A 19,057-nucleotide genomic window follows, 5' to 3' on the forward strand; every position below is an offset into this window, starting at 1 on the left:
GCTCCTGGGTTCCTAATTCATGGAAATTACTTATTTTGTTTCTATAAGCACGCTTTAACGAATCTTGGTTTTCATTTTTCTAAAAACAGTTGTCTCCAAACTGGGGGACAGCCGCCGCTTGGTGCCCCGGGGCCAACCAGGGTGAAGGCGCGCTGGCTGCGGGCCGCTGGCTGTGTCAGCCTGGCCACTCGGCCTCACTGCTGTCTGCCGAGCTGGCGGCGGGACGGGCGGGAAGGCGTAGCCCAGGCCGGGGAGTGTGTTTGTGGTCGGTGGACGACGGCCACTATGTCGTTGCTGATCCATCTGTGTTGAGTCTCAGAGAGAAGGGTGGGAAGAAGGGACTCATGGTTTAAGCTGGGGATTGCACGTTAGACCTCCCAGTCAGGGACCCTGTTCGCAGGGTCGGCGTCTGACCCTGCTGTGTCCGCCCCATCCTGTTTCAGAGTAAGAACAACCGTCCTCTGCGCACGGGCCAGATGTACGCTCAGGACGAGAACGCCACGCACACCCAGCTGTACACGAGCCACTTTGACCTGATGAAGATGACTGCGGGCAAGAGGAGCCCCCCCATCAAGCCTCTGTACGCGCCCGCGCCCCTGCGCCGGCTCCGTGGGGCCGGGGCTCCGTGGGGTCGGGGCTCCGTGTGTCCTTGGCCTTCCCTTCCTTCTTCAGTGCATTGTCCTCTCTTCAGTAATCCTCTCTCTGTGTGTTACAGGCTTGGCATGAATCCCTTTCAGAAAAACCCCAAGCACGCTTCCGTGTTGGCAGAAAGGTATTTCTGTATGTGTGACACAGTTTTCATCGTTTGAAATGATTTCATTTTAATGTTTTCTTAAACCCTACAAGTTCAGTGAATTGTTGTGCGAATGGCGTGTCCAGGCATCAGCTGGGGGTGGTGTCGAGGTGAGGCGGGCCGGGCACACTCGTGTCCCCGTTCACGTGATGGGGTGTCCTGCCTGCAGTCTGACAGTGTCACAGCGGCTGTGCCACCTCTCAGCTGGCATACGTCTGCTTGGCCCTGCCCTAGAAATGTACCCAGTTGACCGGGGTTGGGGGTGGGGGTGAGTGTTCTTTTTATTTATTTATTTATAGCTCCGTTGGATCTTTGTTGCTGCGCGTGGGCTTTCTCTAGCTGCGGTGCGTGGGCTTCTCGTTGCGGTGGTTTCTCTTGTGGAGCACGGGCTCTAGGCGCATGGGCTTCTGTAGTTGCAACATGCAGGCTCAGCAGTTGTGGCTCGCGGGCTCTAGAGCACAGGTTCAGCAGTTGTGGCGCACTGGCTTAGTTGCTCTATGGCATGTGGGATCTTCCCGGACCAGGGCTCGAACCCATGTCCCCTGCGTTGGCAGGCGGATTCTCAACCACTGCGCCACCAGGGAAGACCTGGGGTGAGTGTTCTTGCCTTGAAATTTTGCAAAGGAAGAAAAATGACTGGGTAGATGGGTAGAGAGATGGGTAGGTGTGAGAGAGCGGACAGAGGGAAAGAGAACTGTACGGTCTGAGTTGCTCGGCACGTGGGCGTTTGCTATAAAATCCCTGCAACTTCCTGCATGTTTGCCTCTTTCTAATAAAATATCGGGAAAAAACACATGTTCAGATGGAGCCCAGTTGCTCCTCTGGCTCAAGCCTTCCTCGTCACCAGGTAGGTTTTGCAGATACCACCTGACACGGGCCTGTGCCTGCTGAGGGCCCCCCGGCCACACCAAGGACCAAGGCCTGCGCTGCCCTCCCGCTCCATGCACCCCGGCCTCCACAGCCTGCTCCTCCGCCTGGCGGCTGGCTCGACCTTGCGGGTCGCTCCATCTGGGACCATCTGTCTGGACCCGTCGGCCCCCCGCCAGGCCCTCCCTCACACGTCATCTTCTCCTCGTTGGTACTCGAGCCCCAGCCCCTCTCTGTGTTTCTTCCTGGAGTGGATCGTCTTTGCATTTTTACTTGACTCCTTCAGCATCTTTCATGAGCTCCGTGGACGTAGGGGTTCTAGAGGCTAGAGGCGCAGAGCACATGTTCCGTATGTGTGTATTGATCGAATTGATGATGATTTCATTAATTGGTTTTCTTAACAAGAAAAACAGGCCGGGCCCGGGTTCAGCAGTGAACGAGGCGGGCCCAGTCCTGCCCTCCTGTTTCTCTCGCACAAGACACAGACTCTGAGTAATCCTTACGGAGGGCGAGGATTCATCCTGAAGGGGAACAGAACCTAGCCTGGCTGAGCTGGGGGGAAGGGACACTTGTTCCTCTGAGTGAGGGCCGGCGGGTGGGAAGGCACGGAGGGCAGGGTGGGCGAATAGAAGGCTGGCCTGCAGGATGCGAGGGAGGAGGTCTGGGGATGGTGCCCCCGCGGCGGGGAGCAGGGCAGTGCACGGGTGGCCCGCAGTTTGGGCGGAAGCAGGGGTGGCGTGAGGCCGATCGGAGTGAGCTGGAGGGCGGCTGCATGGTGAACGCAGACCTGGAGGGCGTCTCGGTGGCTCAGTTTTGTTTTTGTGTGTCTGGCGCCGGTGGGAGAGGTTGGCGGACAGGATGAGGGTGGAGCCGGGCTGGCCTTGGCCACGTGCAGGCCAGGTGCGCCGAGGGGTTGTCTCTAGGTAGTGGCCAGGGTCAGGGTCTGTAAGCAGTGGGAGGCCAGGCCGTGTGTCCCGGGAGGGAGCTGGATGTGGAGCAGGGACCGCTGCGGCGGCTGGACCGTCGCCACGCCCAGCGGTTGAATTCCCCCCAGTGGTGGAGGCCTGGGGCAGGCGGAGTGGGGAGTGCGCTGAGGCTGTGGCTTTACCACCAGGCGTGATGGAGAGACACGGGGTGAGGGGGGCCAGCATGCGAATATGGGGCCGGCAGGGTGGGTTGCAGGAGTTCCTCGAGGGGTCGGGGGACTGAGTGGACTGACGTGGGTGAGGTCAGAGAATGGGAGAGGATGCACTGCGTGAGCTAGGGCACATGACGCGGGAGGGCTGGTGTCCAGAGGGGCCAGACAGGCGCAGCAGCGGCACCTGCGCCGCCCCGAAATGCAGAGGCGGCACACGAGGGCAGAGCCAGCCTCCCTGCGGCAGGACTCAAGGCTGGTAGGTGACCGTCAGCCCAGGAGCCCCTGGAAGCAAGGGTTCTGTGAGAGGCTGCGGAGGGCTGTGGGCCGCTCACGGCACTGGGCGGGTGGCCGGCTGCTCTCCGCGGGGCGAGGGCTGGCGCTCAGTGCAGGCGGGGGCAGGCCTGGCTTTGGGGGCGGGGACGTTGGTTTGCAGTGAGGGGCACGGCGCCGAGGGGCTTTATTGCCCCACGTGTTCGGGGACACGTGGTATCCAGGCGCCGTGCCGAGTGCCGCTGCTGCAGGGGACCGGGCCCGGGCCCACCTCTGGCAGGTGGTCCTTGTTGCGAGGGAGTGGGAGCCACCGTTGTCTGGGGCAGACTGGCAGCCTCTCCTCTCCAGGGCCGAGCCACTCGGGCCCCGGCCTTGGCGTCCCGGCACTCGGCGTCGTGGGAAATAAGGACTTTGGATTTCTAGCGCATTTGTCTACTTAGAACTCACAGTTTATTTCTCGTTTTTCCCTTGTCTTTAGTGGAATCAACTACGACAAACCCCTGCCTCCTATTCAGGTCGCATCCCTCCGGGCGGAGCGCATCGCCAAGGAAAAAAAGGTGTGTGTGGTACAGCGGGGCGGCGGGAGGGCCACGAGAGGGGGCCAGGGGTCCCCCCCACCCCCGGGCCAGCTCCTCCACACGGCTCCATTCCCTCTTGCCCCGTAGGCGCTGGCCGACCAGCAGAAGGCGCAGCAGCCGCCTGTGGCACAGCCGCCGCCACCACCGCCGCCGCCGCAGCCGCAGCCACCGCCACCGCAGCAGCCGCCCCCACCGCTGCCCCAGCCCCCGTCCGCCGGCAGCCAGCAGCCTGCGGGGCCACCTGCCGTCCAGCCCCAGGCCCAGGCGCAGCCCCCGGCACAGCCCACGCCGCCCCCACCGAAGGCGCCCCCTGCGATCACGACGGTGGGCAGCGCTGCAGTGCTGGTGAGAAGGCACACAGAGTGGTCAGCTCCAGCGCGCCCCTGTCCAGGGTCCTGTGGCTTCCAGCCCGCGGACCTTCCTCCCAGAGGAAGTAGGAGGCCAGCCCAGTCTCCCCCAGTCTCCCCCTCAAGGAAGCGCATGCCTCACCCCGTCTCTCCGGTGCTGGGTCAGCTCCGCCCTCTGGGCTGGGTTAACTGGGCAGCGATGTGGGAGACGAGGCCGTTCTTCTAGGTGGAGGTGAGCGGGAGGTGTGGAATTAGGGTTTTGTGAAGCGTGAAGAGGTCGCCTTCTCTTGTCCCTACAGACTCGAAGAGCAGGTACTGTTAGTGCAGACTTCCCTCTCCCCACCCTGCCCCACTTTCCCCCAGAGCTGTGCACACGCGTGTGCATCTTCAGTGCCCGTGAGAGGAAGGTGGTGAAGTGCATAAAAAAAAGAAAGGCAATGTGTCGATCTTACGCGCCCTGCGCTGTCGCCGCTGTGCCCTGCCGCGTTCCCTCTCTGTGTGTGCCTGGTGACACGTTAGAGTCCCACGTGGGGAAGCACTGCTGCCCGGCGCGGGACGGTCTTGTTGTACGGGGTCATTTCCACCTCGTGTTCTTTGTTACATTTGCCGCAGTGGCGTTCGATGTGCACTTGGCAGCTCCGTCGTTCGTTGTTCAGAAAACTAAGTACCTGCCTGGTGTGAGGGCTGCTCCCTGCCCAGGAGAACAGTGGTGGGTGGTCAGGAAGAGACCTTCTACAGGGCTGACCCCTGGGCTGTGGCCAAGTGACATTAGTCAGTCAGAAAAGAATGGAAAACAGCCAGCACAGGGGCCCTGAACTTGGCAGACGTGGGGCTCAGAAGGGTCAGTGTGGCCGGAGCCTGGTGACCGAGGGACAGACTCAGCACTGTGGGAGGAGGTGGGGGGAAGGGGCTGAAGTCAGCCATGCGGGGCCGAGTAACCGTGACCAAGGGTTTGGGTTTGATCCTGATGAGGGGGAAGGCTTTGGAGTGTTTACGCAGGGCGGAGCTTGACCTGAAATTCAAATGGTTTTCTTTTTTCAGCAGGCAGGAGCCATCAAGACATCCGTCACAGGGACAAGCATGCCCGCGGGTAAGAAGTCTCACGGGCGAGGTGCCGCGATTGGAGGTGAGTTCTTTCCTGCTCTCCTACCTCGTGTCCTCTCCCCGCAGGCACAGTGAGCGGAAATGTGATCGTGAACACCATCGCCGGCGTCCCCGCTGCCACCTTCCAGTCCATTAACAAGCGCCTCGCTTCACCCGTGGCACCTGGAGCCTTGACTGTGAGTTGTCCCTGATCCTGGGTGCTTTTGGTGGCATGCATGACCCAGGACGCTGCAGTAGCTGTTGGCTTCTTAAAAAAAATTCTATCCCATTGGTACAGAAAGTCCTGATCTAGTTTGCGTTTCATAAAATACTGAGGACATTGAGGGGTGCAGAGGATGGTTTCCACGTGTGCTTTCTGGGAGAGAGTGTGTTGAAATCCCCCACCGTGGTTCCAGGAGGAGGGAGGGGGTGCAAGGGCGCGTCTCCAACTCCACGGACAGGGTGCCCACATGCCGTAGCGGCAGGTTTGCCCGTGTGTGTGGACATGGCGCTGTTGCACAACGGGGCACAAGGCGGGGCAGTGTGTTTATGGGTGTCTAGGCCCATGCGTGGGAAGCAGGAAGGGGCCAGATGTGGGCAGAGAGAGAGACGCAGAGCCACAAGACCTCTGAGCATGTAACCAGAAGGAGACAGGGCGCTCACCTTGACGCACCTGCCGTCTGTGGTGTCACCGTAGAAAACAAAAATAAATGACGGAAATAAAGGAGTTTACATTTACATCCTGAGTTGCAGTTTAGTCACAGATCTAAAGACAACATGTGCCCCGAGTGAGAAGCTGCTTCAAAGTCAGCAGTGCTTTGGCAAATAGAGTGATGTCCCTGTTGGGTTCTGAGGAATGTGTTTCCTATGAAGGTGTTGTTGGTAGTGAACTAGACAGTGTGGTGTTGGGAAAAGGATGGACACATAGATCCATGGAGTAGGATGGAGAGTCCAGAAATAGACCCACATGTACATAGTTGATTAATTTTTACTAAGAGTGCCGGGCGGGACTCTTAGTGCAGGGAGGGACTTCCTTGGTGGTGCAGTGGTTAAGAATCCGCCTGCCAATGCAGGGGACACTGGTTCAAGCCCTGGTCCGGAAAGATCCCACATGCCGCAGAGCAACTAAGCCCGTGCGCCACAACTACTGAGCCTGTGCTCTAGAGCCCGTGAGCCACAACTACTGAGCCCACGTGCCACAGCTACTGAGCCTGCGCCCCTAGAACCCGTGCTCCCCAACAAGAGAAGCCACCGCAATGAGAAGCCCCGCGCACTGCAACGAAGAGTAGTAGTCCCCGCTCACCGCAACTAGAGAAAGCCCGCACGCAGCAACGAAGACCCAACGCAGCCATTAATTAATTAATTAATTAAAAATAGAGAGGAGAACTCTTTAAAAAAAAAAGAGGGGCTTCCCTGGTGGCGCAGTGGTTAAGAATCTGCCTGCCAATGCAGGGGACACAGGTTTGAGCCCTGGTCCGGGAAGATCCCACGTGCCGCGGAGCAACTAAGCCCGTGCACCACAATTACTGAGCCTGCGCTCTAGAGCCCGTGAGCCACAACTACTGAAGCCCGCACGCCTAGAGCCCATGCTCCGCAAGAGAAGCCACCGCAATAAGAAGCCTGCGCACCGCAACAAAGAGCAGCCCCCGCTCCCCGCGACTAGAGAAAGCCCGCGCACAGCAGTGAAGACCTAACGCAGCCAGAAATAAATAAAATTTTAAAAGAAAAAAAAGAGTGCCGAGGGATTTCAGTGGAGAAAGGGCAGTCTTTTCAACAAATGGTGCTGGAGGAACTGGGGAAACGTTCAAAGCCGAATGAACTTTGAACTGTTACTAATACTGTATATGAAAAGTCACTCAAAGTGGATCATGGGCCCAGATGTAAAACCCAAAACTATAAAATTTCTAGAAAAAAACATAGAACATCTTGGCTTGGTTTTAGGCAAAGATTTCCTAGGATCCCAAAAGCCTACAAATTAGGAAAAAACTAAATGAGGCTTCATCAAATCAAGCACTTCTGTTCTTTGGGAGATACTGTGAATAAAGTGAAAGGCAAGGCGTGGGAAGTATTCGAAGAGCGTATCTGGTGAAAGACTGGTACTTAGATTATACAGAGAGTTTTTCAATCAATAATAAGAAAACAAACAACTTTTAAAAGTGGACAAAAAATTGTTTTTAATGGACAAAAGATTTGAGCAGTTACTTCACCATGGAAGATACATATGGAGATATATATATATATACACACACACATACACCATATGGATAGCAAATAAACAGGAAAAGATGTTCAACGTTGTTAGTCATTAGGGAGATGTAACTTAAAGCTACAGTGATCTGCTACTGCTCCACATCTCTGAGAATGGCTTTAAGAAAAGAAAAACCTGGCAGTATCAAATGCTGGTGAGGATGCAGAGCAGCTGGAATCCTCATTGCTGATGGGAATGCAGAACCTTAGCAGTCAGTCTGGAAGACAGTTTATTTCTTACAAAATTAAACGTATACCTACTCTCCAGCCTATCAGTTCCACTCCTAGGTTTTCTCCCAAGAGAAATGAAAACACGTCTGCACAAAAACACCTGAGCGTGAATGTGTTTAGTGGCTGTGTTCATAATTACGACATAAGGGAACAGCCCAAATGTCCTTGAGCAGAAGGGAAGATGGTGCACCCGGCCCATCTGGCACTGCCCAGCGGGGCAGGAGACTGCTGGCACGTGCGGCTGCACGGCAGATCTCTGGCATTGTGCTGGCTGATAGGAGTTTTGAAAGCCTTCGTGTGTGTGTGATTCCATTTAAACCACATGGAAAAGGCAAGGCTTTACGGACGGAAAACAGAATATGTTCTGTATCTATCTGGTGGCTACTCGGCCTCATACATTTATAAAAATTCATAGAACTGTATTCCTGAAACAGGTGAATTTTACTGTATGTGAGTTACACCTCAGTAAATTGGGTTTAAAAAATTAGAATACTCTAAGCAGTAGAGTGACTATGAAAACAGTTTTTCTAGAATGTGACTGTGGATTATTTCATTCATTTTTCTTTCTACTTTGTAGTAAACCACTTTACACTCAGCCAGTTCACTGAATACAGAAGCTATTAGTTAGCCTGTGGCATTAGGATCATTTCCTATGACCAGTGTCACTACTTCCGTGAGGGTGGCAAGCCCAGATCATTGCACTTGGTATTTTATTTTGAAAAGACCTATTTCTGTAGTCATATTTTTAAAAGATAAAGCAATTTATCCACAATGTATTTTTTGAACAGCTCTTACAGGCAAGATTCTCTCCCTGGTGATGTGGGGCTAGAAGTAGGACTCAAACACACGGCTCGCTTTCATGGGGTTCTTACAGTCAGTCCTGTGGCCGCACCTAAAAGAGGTACAGGTAACAGGGAGGTTTTCTGGAGAAGGGAGCATTGGGCTTCCACAGAATAGGAAGATGTCATCCACCAAAATGGCTCTTTGGAAGGCAGGGCAAGTCGTACAAGCAAAGGTTCAGGGGTGGGAAAGTGAATGGTGTATACTGGGCACAGCAAGCGGTTCTGTTTGGACGGAGCACAAGATGCATTAGCAGAGAAGCGGTGGTTCCCACAACCTCTCACAGGTTCTTGAGCGGCTGCGCGTGCTTGGTCTTGTGTGACGGTGAGCCTGGGCTGTCATGGTGTTTGGATTTCAGGCTGAAGAATGTGGGTTCCATTCACCAGGCGATGGGGAGCCCTTGAAAATGTTTGAGCAGAGGTGTGTTTTAGGGAAATTCATGTGATGTTTTATGTGTAGAGTAGATCATTGCAGAAAAGGTTAGAGAGAAAGCTATTTCAGTAGTGCGGGAAAGGACTTCTGTTTCTGGTGATAAGGTGAGTTAAGTTATTTATACCACTCTCCTAATGAAAAGAACTGAAATTATTGGATAAAATTTTTAAATATGCTCTTCAAAACTTCAAGGAGCTGACAAAAGAGTAAATAATTATTGGGCCAAAATCTAAGGGAAGAGGCAACCCAGAGAGATACACAGGGTGCCCTTGTGTCCGCCTTGGAGTACACTTCACCTTCTCAGACAGGGGGACCCCCCGTTCAAGCCCAAGGCTCGACCCACCCAGGTGGAGAGTCTAAAAGGAGGCATTGATGCCTTGAGACAGGCCCCCAAATGGCTAAGTCCTTAGGGCAGGGTGAACCGGAAGTAAAATCCATCATGCTGAGCAGAGGGTGGGGCGGGGGCTCTTCCTGTGGAGCTCTAGCCCCAAGTCAGCTGTCAGTTTGCAGCTCACGTTGATGGCTCCCCAGAAGGGCTCCCAAAGCCCCTCAAATCATGTGACGTAGACCTGGATGAGCAGTGTTCCTGGGTAAGTGGCCAGAATCGAATGCAGATTCTCTGGAGGAATGTGCCTTCAACCTGGACTTCTTAGAATGACCACAGTGATTTCCAGGTATAATGAGCCGCATATAATAGAAGATAACCAAACACACGGAAAGAAGGCACCATGAGTGAGAACCAACAGAAGCAACAGACACTGGGCAGATCCTTAAAGACTTGAGATGGTGGGGGTTAGCAGGCATAGATGATAAAACGGTTATACTTTCTATTTTAAAGAAATAAAAGAGAAGCTTGCGAATGTCTGTAAAAACCAGGAAACTATACTTAAAAGAATATAGAGAACTTTAAGAAATGAAAAGTATGGTTACCAGCATTGAAAAATAAATGTCTTATAATCGGGCTTAATATCACTTTCCACACAGCTGAAGAGAGAGTTAGTGAACTGGAAGATAAATCAGCAGAAGTTATCCCGAATGCAGCACAGGGAGACAGCAGATGGAAGTACGGAAGAGAATTTAAAGCCACGGAAGATTGAGTGAGAGGATGTAATCAGAGGTTAATCAGAGTTCCAGACAGAGAGAAAGTTGAGCAGAGATAGTATGTGAAGATGTAAGAGTTTCCCAGAACTGATTGATGACACTGATCCGTATACCCCGGTCAGGGATGATGAAAGGGACTCCACGCTTACATAATGCCAACGACAAGGAGGTCTTCAAAGCAGCCTGAAAAAGTCAGGTTGCCTTCAGAGGTACAGCTGCTTACTTCTCAACGGTGGTAATGAAGCCAGGAAACAGCTCCTGGAATGGAATGGCATCTTCATTGTAGTCGGAGAGTATAACTGCCAGCCCTGAAAATACCTTGAAGAACAAACATTTCCAAACAAAGCCTAAGAGAATTCCCTATAGATCTCGCCTACATGAACTAATTGAGGTGCAAACGGACTTTGCGAACAGCAGTAACTTACTGTAGGGTCAACAAAGGCAGACATGACATACACGATGCAATGACGTGAGCAGGGCTAGGGATGTTGAAACATTCCAGAATCCCTTTATTGTTCAGGAAAAGTGTGAAATTATGGATTAGACTTTTGTAAGTTCTTGATACAATTTTTAGACAAGCCACCAAAAGAATAAGAATAGAGTATAACTTCCAAACTTTGGGAGGGGAAAGTGGGATGAGAAGAAAGTAATGTGCAGGAAGGCAAGAAAGATGATTAAAAGAAATACGGAACAGGTGAGTTGAATAGAAAGCACAGAATAAGATACTGGATTTGGATTCAAATAGGTAATGAAATGTAAGATTAGGGACAAACTAAACAGGAAAACATAACGACCGTCTGCACCGAGGGGGCCAGCAGGGGCCAGCGCCACATTTCAGGGTGCTTTCAGAGGCGGACTCGGTGGAGCTGGGCCCGGTCCGCTGAGGGGCTGCGGCGGCCGTGGCGCAAAGGGACGAGGACACAGAGAGGCCAAGTCGAGCCGCCGCGCGGTCCAGGGCTGCAGCCTCCGCAGCTGCCTGGGGATGGCCGTGGGGGGTTAGGGGCCTGTATGTTTCCGGGGGATGAACACGGGCATCTAGATGGTTCCTGGGACCAAAAGGTCTTTTGAGCGAGGACAGCGGGACGGGGACAGGCAGTGTTTTAGACTGGGGGTGGCAGCATCGTGATCTTCCCTTCTGCGAGCGACCCATCCACGCTAGCCCTAGGCACAGGCTTTGAGTTCACAAGGGAAACAGTCTCTTAGCAATCTGTCGAAAGGCCAGAATCTGGAATGTGCTTCGTTTTCTAGGATTTAGCGTTTGATGCCCTTTTCTCTTCACCCGACGGCTATAAGGAGTCTTGAATGTTGTGCAGCAGCCTGACGCTTTTCTTCTCTTCGCCTTTTCCAGACCTCAGGAGGCTCTGCTCCTGCCCAGGTGGTCCACACCCAGCCTCGAGCAGTTGGGTCCCCCGCCACGGCCACGTCCGACATGGTGTCCCTGGCACCGACTCAGGGTGTTCGAGCGGTCACCTCGGTGACGGCCTCGGCTGTGGTCACTACCAGCCTGACCCCGGTGCAGACCCCGACCCGGTCTTTGGTGACTCAAGTGTCCCAAGGTAAAGGCAGGGTTGGTTTCCTGTGTGGCCTGTCCCGCTCTTCAGGCCCCTCAGGGCTCAGGCTTGCACATGTGTGCGGGGCCGCAGTCTCACCAGACGACCTCTTCAGCCACAGGGGTCCAGCTTCCGGGGAAAACCATCACTCCCGCGCACTTCCAGCTCCTGCGGCAGCAGCAACAGCAGCAGCAGGCCTCGCAGGTGCAGGTCCCGCAGATCCAGGGCCAGGCCCAGGCGCCGGCGCAGATCAAGGCGGTGGGCAAGTTGACTCCGGTGAGCGTCCTCTAGAAAACCGAACACACACACTGTGTGATGATGCCTTGGTGTGTCATGTGATTCAGAGTGTGTTTTGCACAGTCCGCCATCGTCTTTATGTGGGAAGTGTGTTTGTGTTGTCTTTAGAAATCACTTTGCACACAGGGCCGCTTCCATGATCACGCGACCAGCTTGTTCACAGCTCTCTGAGGCCTTAATCCCCATTTCCGGATGGATCTTCCCACTTGCTTGCTTGTGCTCTGTGCTCAGGCTCTGTGCTCTTTTCCCAACCTGAGAAAATGTCAGTGAAAAGTATTCCTCGACAGCTTTAAGAGACGAGGTGGTGGAGCTTGGCTTCCTGAGGAGTAGCTCGTGTGCGGTGTCGTTTCTCTCATGTGGGTGCTGATGCCCCTGAATCTTGCCAGTCTGTGCACGACCTGTGCTGTTACATAAGTAAACACGTTCATTTTAAAAGGAAATGCTATATTCCTGCCACAAGTGGAAAAGCATTAGTACTCAACACAGAAAGTAACCAGAAAAACGTGTAATAAACGCAAGATGGTACTTCAGAATTCCAGCTCGCTGTCGGGCCTGCCACAGTAAGTACCTGACCTCGGGCCTGCCCCTTGCGGGTGACAGAGGGGACGAGGGCGCTGGAGGGCGGTGAGGACGTGCGAGCACCAGCTGAGACTTCTTCGTCCCGGAGGCACCCGAATGTGCGCCCCGGAAACGAGGCGTTCCGTCCTCCATCACACCAGCCACAGCTCAAGGGCGCAAGGCCACACATGGCTGTGCCCGCCACATTGGACAGCCCAGCTCCAGAACGTGTCCGTCACCGCCGAAGCTGGCGACCAGCAGACAGCGCTGAGTTAGGGTCCTCCCACCCCACGGCCTTTCCTTCCCCCCCACCGACGCTCCTCGCGCTCTAAGGCGGCGGGGCCTTCAGTTGCCCCTGCTCCCCTCTTGCAGCTGCTCAGAGCCCCACGCACCGGCTCGCTTGCCTGGTCCTGTTACTCCCTTCCCTTCCCTCTCCTAAACCAGCGGCAAAGTCCTTTTCTTTTTCAGCACCTTGAACGAGATCGGAGGGTCGTGAATAACTCAATATAAATTTCCTTAAAACATTTTTATCCCCTAAAATATTTCCTGAGCTATCTTTATCTTGATATTTTGACTTCTTTTAAAGACATGGGTTTATTTACCAATTAAACCTTCATTTGGAGACAGTTGGAGTACAAAATTTAGAGCTCGTGCTTACCTTATGGTACCTTGTAGAACTTCAAGAGCGACTACAATTTTAAGACTTAACGATTTGGGGTGGTACCACAGATTCGAATCGCCTTGCTTGTAAGCGATAAGAGCCCAGGAATTTTGCTGTGCATTTGCTAATCTGTGAGAATCACTGTTGCTAGTTTTCATCAGTGGTAAAGGGAACATTTAAAAAATGTTGGCAAGGCCTGGAGGATGGTTTGCATACTGCACGTCAGCAACTGTTTACTTCGACATTGAACGGGTAGTAGAACAGTAACTTAAAACCAAGATATATACGAAATGGAATGCAGTTGACGTTGATGAAAAGATTACTTTATCTGGGTTTTAGGAACACCTGATCAAAATGCAGAAGCAGAAACTGCAGCTGCCCCAGCAGGCGCCCCCAGCACAGGCCCCGCCGGGGCCCCCGCAGCCAACGGCACAAGTGCAGGTGCAGCCCCCGCAGCCCACGCAGCAGCAGAGCCCCCAGCTCACCACGGTCACGGCCCCGAGGCCCGGCGCCCTGCTCACGGGCACCACCGTGGCCAACCTCCAGGTGGCCCGGCTCGTAAGTTCCGGTCGATACGCTTGTTTTTCCAGAGCAGCGTCTTCTTACGTTTTAACTGAACCGTTGTTGCTCGCTCAGGCCCTTGCAGGTATTATGGCGGAGTGACAAGTAAAGGCACGGTCGTTCCCCCAGGAACTTAAGTTCTCCTCGGAGAGGGTGAAACAGCACGTGGGAGACATTTACACAGTCACGCTTTCCAGAATGTCGGTGTCGCAGAGCTTATGGTGGCTTGAGAGGCTGGGGGTGGGGTGGGGTGGGGAGCGAGCCCGACCACGGAGGGAGAGCAGGCTTTACGTGGGGGGGCGACGGAAGGGCGAGGTGTGGCCCCTGGAAGGTGTCCCGGTGCTGCTGGGGCAGAGGCCAGGCACGAGGCCCGTGTGGTCAGAGCAGAGGGGCGGTGGAGGGGCGAGTGAGGCCCCAGAGCCAGACTCAGGGGTCGCGGTGCTCTGCAGGCCCAGAGAGGCATCGAAGGTTTCTGAAGGAGGGGACGATGGTGTGGTGAAGGGGGTGCCTGGGAACGCCAGCTACATTCGGCACGTGTCGAGGGGGTGTCCTGGAGCCCAGATGCTGCACATCAGGCAGACCAGTGCCCAGCGCGGGCGGCTCCCTTTCTGGCACTGGCGACGGCTAGCATTAGGGCTCCTGCTCTGGGTCAGGTGCCGCCGTAGGCTCTCCGCCTGTCACCTGATTGGTGCTGAGGCAGGAGTGGGTGCTGTGATGCTAGCTCCATCTTGCAGGTGCAGAAGCCAAGGCATACACCTTCAGAACTTACCCAGATCTTACAGCTTGTCACTCACAGCACAGCTGTGATCCGGGGCTCTGGGGGCCCAGGCTCTGCTTCCCGCGTGCTTCACTCCACTTTTAAGTCTGTAAGAGAGGGGATAGAAGTGGATAAAAACTGTGAAAGCAAGCTTGGTGTTACCTGTGTTCACAAGAAAATGCCAGTTCAAATGAGCCGAGTGGTAATCGCGCATGACGGCCCGCCTCAGGCAGCCCAGGCCTCAGGCGGAGGGCTTGCCAGCAGGAGCCGGCTCCCCCGGAGGGGGTGGTAGTCAGTTGAGCTAAGAAACATGCCCGTTACTTTACCCAGTGATCCTGTCTCTGCTGTATCCTAAAGAAGTGATAGAACCAGTACAAAGTAGTAAACGTACAGACTTGCACCAGGAGTGTTAGGGGACCTGAATCTCCGTTACTGGGGAGCTGACTACATAGACTGTACAGCGTGCGCACAGTGGGGTCGTGCACAGCTTTGGAAAAGGGGTTGTAGAAGGAGGAGAGCTTACAGATACCTAGAACTCATCCCACTTTACACACTTTCCTGGCAGGCCGCACAGATAAGGACAAGGTCTGGGGGGCTGGGTGTCGTTTCCACATTCACATGTGGGCACCTTAGGGCTATGGCTGATTTTTACTTCCTCGTATTTTCTTAGGTAGTCTGAGTTTTTGTATGTATAAAAACGGATCTATTTCCATTTTCCTTTTAAAAAATATAACTTAAGGAAAAAAGTGCTTGGTAGCCGAGTGATAAGCAAGTCGCAGGAGGTGGAGACCGAGAGTGGCCCTTGGTGGGAGGCCGAGGTCGTAATTTCGGGCTGATCTTCCGTGGCCGCTGAGGGATAGGAGACGAGCGTAGGAAGTGTGGCAGGAGTGGGGTGCTGTCAGGCTCTGAGATGCAGGAGGCAGAGACGCTCGCTGTGGGACAGGAGCGCATCTGAGCAGCAGTGCGCCCGGGCGTCCGAGGGCCGCCGAGCCCCGCTCCCTGTGTCCGCTGGTGATGGTCAGGGCACGTAGGCGGCCCAAAGTGAGCTGTTTTCCATTAGCTGACCGCCACGCAGCACCTTTGTGAATGTGTCAGTTTCTCACCACCTGACCGCTGGTGGGGAAATGTCTGCAGACGTGTGGAATGCTGAATGTCTCTGGACTCTCCCATTGTTTTCACTGTCTAGACCCGGGTCCCCACTTCACAGCTGCAGGCTCAAGGGCAGATGCAGGCCCCGGCGCCCCAGCCGGCCCAGGTGGCACTGGCGAAGCCCCCGGTGGTGTCGGTGCCCGCAGCCGTGGTCTCCTCGCCGGGCGTCACGACGCTGCCCATGAACGTTGCTGGAATCAGTGTGGCCATCGGGCAGCCGCAGAAAGCCGCAGGTGCCTGTCTCATGCCACCCCGCGCCCCCCGCCGCTCCGCGTACAGCCTTGAGTGGGGCTGACAAGCCTTTTCTAGTTAGTAGCTGTGGCCCGCGGCCATCTCGGGTGTGTCGTGTGTGTTTTAGCGGAAGTGTCCCTCGATTTAGCCGTTCACGTTCTTAACTTACCCACCTTTGTCCAGATGTCGTTGTGGACCTGGAAACATTTTGAGTAGATGTAAGGCGGGCTTTATTCAGCTCAGCATCGTTTCAGCGTGTAGTTTGCTGCACAGAAATCACTGAAGCTGAACTCACTGTGAGCCCTGAGACCTTGTCCCTACTTGGCGCTTGTGATTCAATGACCTGACCTGTGTTCTCAGGGCAGACTGTCGTGGCCCAGCCTGTGCACGTCCAGCAGCTGCTGAAGCTGAAGCAGCAGGCCGTCCAGCAGCAGAAGGCCATCCAGCCGCAAGCCGCCCCAGGCCCGGCCGCCGTCCAGCAGAAGGTACCGGGCTCCCGCTTGACCCCTCTTCACGTGAGCCAGGCCCCGCTGCCAAGCGTGGGATGCACGGAGATGGATAGGGTTCCGAGCCGGCCCTGCGTGGCTGCCTGGCCTCCACGCACCGGAGACCCCATGGTTGTGGCCTTGGGCTGTACGTAGGACGGCCTTGGGGCTGGCCCTGGAGGGAGGGCGTGGTTCATGAGAGGGGGAGCCCCCATGTCCTGCCAGCTCGTGGGGGCAACTGTGAAGGACGCAGGCTGTGGAACTGCATGACTGGGAGGGGCCGGAAGGACTCGGGGAAGCACGTGTAGCTCCTGGTGTGCGACCCGTCTGGGTGCACAGGAGCCAGCTGTGTGTGTGCGTGTGTACGTGTGTGTGCATGTGTGTGTGTACGTGTGTACACACGCGCCATCAGCGGAGGGACGGAGGGAGGGGAGAGAGGGGAAGGAGTACTGTGAGAGGAGTGCTGTCAGCGACCCTCTGACTCAGAAGGCTGGGAGGCAGCTCTGAGCTGATTGAGGCCCCAGGGGCGAGTCCTCCTCAGAGGCGGGGGTTCGGGGCTGCGCTGGCAAGCAGGAGCGGAGTGCAAGGCGCTCTGCTCCCCAGGGCTTCTGCCTCATCTGCTCCTGGTGGCGCAAAGCCCGACGCACAGATGATGGCGTCTGGGCTCTTGACCTCCTGTTGCATCTGTGCTGTTTTCTGAACCGGAGCGAGCCAGCGCCCTGTCCCCATGTGCTGAGGGCTCTGCAGGCGGCTGGTGCCCCTTTCCAGAAGCTGGCAGACGCGCAGAGACGTGAAGTGACTTCTGGGGTGGGGCGCGCCGGGCTGGGAGGCACTGTGGCAGGGCGGAGACCGGGCTGGGTCATCGCGGGGGCTTAGCCAGCGTCTGAAAGAGAGGAGGAGAAGGGCTTTAGCCAAAGTGCCAGTCGGTATGTTCACGTAACTTGAAAGAAGACTTCTGAGACGTTAAAAGTGTCCATAGCTGTGGCTTTGTAAATCGAATATGTGGGCCACATACACGCATGGCTTTCTGAATAGTATTTAAACGCTCCTGGCAGGGAAAATGGAAAATTAGACTAAATGTGTAAAGATTGTGCGTACAGGTTTGTTTCTGTTTGTGCTAAATAGTTTTGAGTATGGGCCAAATTCTTAAAGTTAGATTTGGGAAACGGTGTGTGTTTTCTGTATTGTCAAGTTCGCTCACTTACATGATGAGCAGACGTGGCACCAGGTGCCTCAGAGGATGGGAGATGAAGCCCAGCCTGGGCCATGAGGGGACCTCCCAGCAGGGGAGGAGATGACCCAGGACCGGGCCCCCCGGGGGGGCAGCAGCAAGAACACAGGGCAGCGGGCGGGCAGGGCCAGGAGCCGGGGTGGTCACGCTGCGGGCGTCTGGGGGGCTCTGAGAAGGGGACGCAGAGCCTTGCCTGCTCTAACCCTGGGCGGCCTCTCTTTCCTCAGATCACAGCGCAGCAGATTGCTGCTCAGGGCCAACCACAGAAGGTCACCTACGCCACCCAGCCAGCCCTTAAAACCCAGTTTCTCACCACGCCCATCTCCCAGGCCCAGAAACTGGCTGGGACCCAGCAGGTGCAGACCCAGATCCAGGTGAGCAGCGGGGAGCCCGAGGGCTGGGAGCAGACGCGGCGGGCGCTCGGAGGTAGAGCAGGGGGGCGCCGCCAACCAGCGCCCCATGGAGAGCGTCGTGGGGCCCTGCAGCGTGGCCTGGGGACTGTGCTCAGGTCCTGCTGCGGTGGCAGCCTTTGTGCTGGTGAGGCTCCCGCAGGGGTCGTGGTCGTCCCTCTGCTGCCGCCGGCTGCCCGGCACTGGCCAGCCCAGCATTGCACGTCTCCTGGGTCCCGGCACACGCGTGACGCCCGGGACGGGGTGCGGGGCTGTGGGCACGCCCACCCATCGAGCTCCTGTGGTCCCTCAGCCTCGGCCCGTGCCGGCCTGCCATCTGCCTTCCTCTGGCAGCGGTGCGAATCTGCTGACCGTCGGGGCCCCTCCCTTGGGACGAGCCTGTTCGGGGGCTTCCCGGTGGGGCTGTAGTCCCGGGTGTCTGCCTCTGGGTCTGTGTGTCACACTTCTCCCAGCTTGTGCCTTGCCTGCGCACTCACTTTACGACCGGAGCTTCTGGGTTTGAGTGTATTGGAATTTATCAATCTTTTTGTGTCTCAATAGTGCCTTTTGCGCTTTGCTTAAGAAATCCTTCCCAGAGGTCGTGGTGCTGTTTCCTAGATCATTTCTAAAAACTTGATAATTTTTTTGTTCACATTCATGTCTTTAACCTTCCTGGAATTGGTTTTTGGAGATGATCCAAAAATAGGGGTTCAGTTTAATTTTTCCACGTGAACACAACGCCCTGTTACTTTCACACTACTCATTCGGGAGTCCCTTCTCTCCCCCGACCCACCGTGTGACCAGGCACGCGTGATGTGCGGTTCCTCGGGGGCTTCTCTGAGCACCGTGGTCTCGGCCCCTGTGAGCCCACACTGCCCGCTCTTCGCCACTCTGCTGCACGATGATTCTCGGCATCCACCTCCTGCTGTCGGGAGCATCCTGCTTTCCCACTCTCTGCACTTCCGTATCGATTTTGAGTCAGCTTATTTAGTGTACGCACCGTGGTCAAAACTGATGGCGTTTTTGTTAGAACTGCATTGACTCTGTAGATCAGTTTGGGGGAGAGTGGGCATCTCTACAGTCTTGACTTCAGATTCACCAACATGATACATCATTTGCTATTTAAGTCTTCTTTAATGCCCTTTAAGTAAGTTTTCTGATTTTTTTTCCATAAAGATCTTATTGCGTGTATTAGATTTATTCCTAAGTAACGGGCGTTTTCTGATACTCTGCTCTAAGTTCCCTCTTTTTGTCTGTGTCT

At 55.2% G+C, this 19,057-nt stretch overlaps 1 protein-coding gene across 18 annotated transcripts in view; it reads left to right on the plus strand.

Annotated features, from left to right (window-relative positions):
• The window catches only part of EP400 (E1A binding protein p400), a 116,105-nt gene that overhangs the window by 86,828 nt on the left and 10,220 nt on the right, over positions 1–19,057 (plus strand). For 15 of the 18 annotated variants that reach the window (XM_027125173.1, XM_027125171.1, XM_027125170.1 and 12 more), the window contains 12 exons: positions 444–580; positions 716–772; positions 3,547–3,625; positions 3,734–3,991; positions 5,035–5,083; positions 5,164–5,273; positions 11,276–11,483; positions 11,593–11,753; positions 13,333–13,551; positions 15,498–15,693; positions 16,052–16,176; positions 17,635–17,781. In XM_027125173.1, coding sequence (XP_026980974.1) covers positions 444–580; positions 716–772; positions 3,547–3,625; positions 3,734–3,991; positions 5,035–5,083; positions 5,164–5,273; positions 11,276–11,483; positions 11,593–11,753; positions 13,333–13,551; positions 15,498–15,693; positions 16,052–16,176; positions 17,635–17,781 — 1,746 coding nt within the window. The remainder of the gene's footprint in view (positions 1–443; positions 581–715; positions 773–3,546; positions 3,626–3,733; positions 3,992–5,034; positions 5,084–5,163; positions 5,274–11,275; positions 11,484–11,592; positions 11,754–13,332; positions 13,552–15,497; positions 15,694–16,051; positions 16,177–17,634; positions 17,782–19,057) is intronic. The other 3 variants (XM_027125180.1, XM_027125184.1, XM_027125186.1) reach the window with 2 other exon arrangements.

Source organism: Aethalodelphis obliquidens, unplaced genomic scaffold (assembly GCF_003676395.1).
Source record: "Aethalodelphis obliquidens isolate GAN/ISIS:26980383/991018 unplaced genomic scaffold, ASM367639v1 scaffold28, whole genome shotgun sequence".
NCBI classification, from domain to species: Eukaryota; Metazoa; Chordata; class Mammalia; order Artiodactyla; family Delphinidae; genus Aethalodelphis; species Aethalodelphis obliquidens.